The 3,167-nt window shown below is 44.4% G+C and overlaps 1 protein-coding gene across 1 annotated transcript in view; it reads left to right on the forward strand.

Annotated features, from left to right (window-relative positions):
* Positions 1-611: 611 nt before the first annotated feature.
* med4 (mediator complex subunit 4) overlaps positions 612-3,167 on the forward strand; it is a 6,543-nt gene continuing 3,987 nt past the window's right edge. Inside the window, exons 1-3 of the mRNA XM_046054942.1 lie at positions 612-750; positions 848-914; positions 2,091-2,261. Coding sequence (XP_045910898.1) covers positions 677-750; positions 848-914; positions 2,091-2,261 — 312 coding nt within the window. The 5' untranslated portion in view covers positions 612-676. The remainder of the gene's footprint in view (positions 751-847; positions 915-2,090; positions 2,262-3,167) is intronic.

Consider the following 3,167-nt stretch of genomic DNA (forward strand, 5'->3'; position numbering starts at 1 on the left):
CATCCTCTGATGGCTACTTCCAGCAGGATAATGCACCATGTCACAAAGCTCCAATCATTTCAAACATGACAATGAGTTCACTGTACTAAAATGGCCCCCACAGTCACCAGATCTCAACCCAATAGAGCATCTTTGGGATGCGGTGGAACGGGAGCTTCGTGCCCTGGATGTGCATCCCACAAATCTCCATCAACTGCAAGATGCTATCCATCAATATGGGCCAACATTTCTAAAGAATGCTTTCAGCACCTTGTTGAATCAATGCCACGTAGAATTAAGGCAGTTCTGAAGGCGAAAGGGGGTCAAACACAGTATTAGTATGGTGTTCCTAATAATCCTTTAGGTGAGTGTATAAAGACAAACAAAGGAGAAAAGGAGCCTTGCAGACTCAAACTAAGAAAATATAGTGAAGGATTCTAATAATTACATTTTTGAAAATGTAATACTTTCTAAATATTATGAAAGGTGAATTTTAAGGGGTCTACAATCACTAAATGTTTTTTATTCATTATAAAGTTGTCATCCTCCTCGTTCCTGTTTTCCGGTGCACTCGTCACACCAGCTGGCGGCGCTTTGCACCATTTCGCTGTTTGCAAACCGCCAATAAAATTCCAAAGAAGAAGGGGCAAAACTAAAATATACTTCCTGTCTTGCGCAGAAGCGACGTGAGCCAACTATGGCGGCGGCGGCGGAGAAGTCAACTAAAGAGCAGCTGCTCTCGGTTTTGGATGATTTGGAAGTTTTATCCCGGTAAAGTCAAAAGTCCCGCACTTGTTTCCTGGTCCGACATTTGCCGAGTCGCGTCGAGCTCACATTGGCCTTTGTTTGAATCGTCTGTGTGTTTCAGGGAGCTGATAGAGATGCTGGCTCTGTCCAGGAGCCAGAAGCTGCCCCAGCAGGGAGAAGACGCTCAGGTAACAAAGACCCGTGTGGACGGAAGTGAACAGGTCTCATCCGCGACTACACAACGACCCGGGTCACCGTTTTACATCACTGCAACTATTAACTATCACAAACGGACTTCCGATTCGGCAGTCCCTTTTTTTTCATATTCACAAACAGAATACAGGTTTCACAAACCTGAAACTTCGTTTTAAAGAAGCTTTAGCCTCTCTGGGACGCTTTAGTCCAGATCTGACAGCTGTAGGCTTACTGGTCTTTGATCTGGACCTGGTCTAATGTGGTCTACTGGTGAAAAGACAAACAAAACAAAATGGTTCTTTTTTTTTCATATTCACAAACAGAATACAGGTTTCACAAACCTGAAACTGAGATTTAAAGAAGCTTTAGCCTCTCTGGGACGCTTTAGTCCAGATCTGACAGCTGTAGGCTTTCTGGTGTTTGATCTGGACCTGGTCTAATGTGGTCTACTGGTGAAAAGACAAACAAAACAAAATGGTTCTTTTTTTTCATATTCACAAACAGAATACAGGTTTCACAAACCTGAAACTGAGATTTAAAGAAGCTTTAGCTTCTCTGGGACGCTTTAGTCCAGATCTGACAGCTGTAGGCTTACTGGTCTTTGATCTGGACCTGAGTTTATTCCCTTAACTAGCGTATCAGAAGCAGACCTCAGCGTTGTCTTCATACTTCACTGCTTGTCCTGTAAATTTGAATTTAATTGCTCTTTGTATAGTATTCTTATTTTTATTTGATATAGGGTTCGCTTCTAATTATTTGTGTACCTAGTTGTAATTTCTAGAGCTCAAAGCTGTGTTTAGATGTTTCTTATCTGATGTCCCTGCCTGGAATAGGGGGTCCTCCGTCTACCTGAGGCACCGGCCTCACAGAGGATAAACGGCCTGCTACACAAGTGGTCTTGGTCTCACATCCTACAGACTGGTTGCACTCTGTATGTTTGTGTCACCTTCTTTGCAAAGAATAAAACACTCCCGGTTGACCAGAACAATACATCATTTATGTTTTCACCTTTGTCACGGTTTTCGTTGGAGGAGACTCTTCTGAGTGGATCAGAGGGAGTGTTGGAACCAAACCACCATGAGACTGGGACAATGGCACATACCTGGGGCTAATAATGGGAGTGTTTTTCAAAATAAAACGTATAAAAAGTGTCTGTGTGACGTCCTCAGATCCTGGAGCTGCTGGTGCAGAGGGACCGGGAGTTTCAGGAGCTGATGGAGGTGGCTCAGCAGCAGGGGAAGGTGCACCAGGAGATGCAGCTGCTGGAGAAGGAGGTGGAGAAGAGAGACAGTGACATCCAGCAGCTCCAGAAACAGCTGAAGGAGGCCGAACACATCCTGGTGGGTGGCGCTTGTCCGATAGGTGGTTAAAATGGCCGAGCAGTTCGAGGCGTTCGCTGTTCTTTACGAGAGTAGTAGTAGTATTTATACTGAAGTCCTCCAGTCCACGCAGGTTTCGCTCCATTTCACTGCACTGCGAAGGTCAACATGAGACTTAAAACTTCAGATTCAAATTAAGATAAAGTGATCGAGAGGATTGACGTGTTTTAGAAAATCAGATCCAGAAAGCAAATGTGACGTGAACCTAAATCCCTGCTGTACTCCAGAGGACTGGCAGGGAATAACGTCAAAATCCATTAGATGGATTTACTGCCACAAGAAAGCTCACAGGACAAATTAAGACCGTCAATTTAAAAGTATTTCGCTGGTTCCTTCCAAAGACGAAAGAAAATATAGTTTGAACCTAGTTTTAGAAGCCAAAACTCAGACTAGTTTGTCTTTCCACACGTTGTCTCGCTCCACAGCTAAAACGAAGCCTTCAACACGGGGTGAAAAGAGGAGCTTAAGTTTAAGATGTTTCAGTTTGGTGTGAAACCTCCCTCAAACACACGAAATTTGGTCCGACAAAAAGAGGTAGTCTCGGTATGGTCGGTTCGTCTCTAGTGTGAAAGCAATTTTTGGATGGTTCAGACCTTTAGACCCTTCACAGGAAGTTCGGCGGTTCCTGTGTAAACCGGAAACAAATAAGATCCGTGTCCCGTGACAGCTCATCTTTTGAAGCAGAACCCCTCCTCACCTCTTTGGTCTGTCCTCAAACGGAGGTGCAGGAGGGCCGCTTGCCGTCTCCTCCTCCTTTCCACAGTGAGGACGTTCATTTGCCGGATTTGGAAAAAGCCTCGAGTTAAGTTGGTGCTGCAGGTAGTAGTGCCATAATAATAAACAACAATATAGCTGAAACGAAATGCA

The sequence above is a fragment of the Micropterus dolomieu genome, linkage group LG07 (assembly GCF_021292245.1).
Source record: "Micropterus dolomieu isolate WLL.071019.BEF.003 ecotype Adirondacks linkage group LG07, ASM2129224v1, whole genome shotgun sequence".
NCBI lineage: Eukaryota > Metazoa > Chordata > Actinopteri > Centrarchiformes > Centrarchidae > Micropterus > Micropterus dolomieu.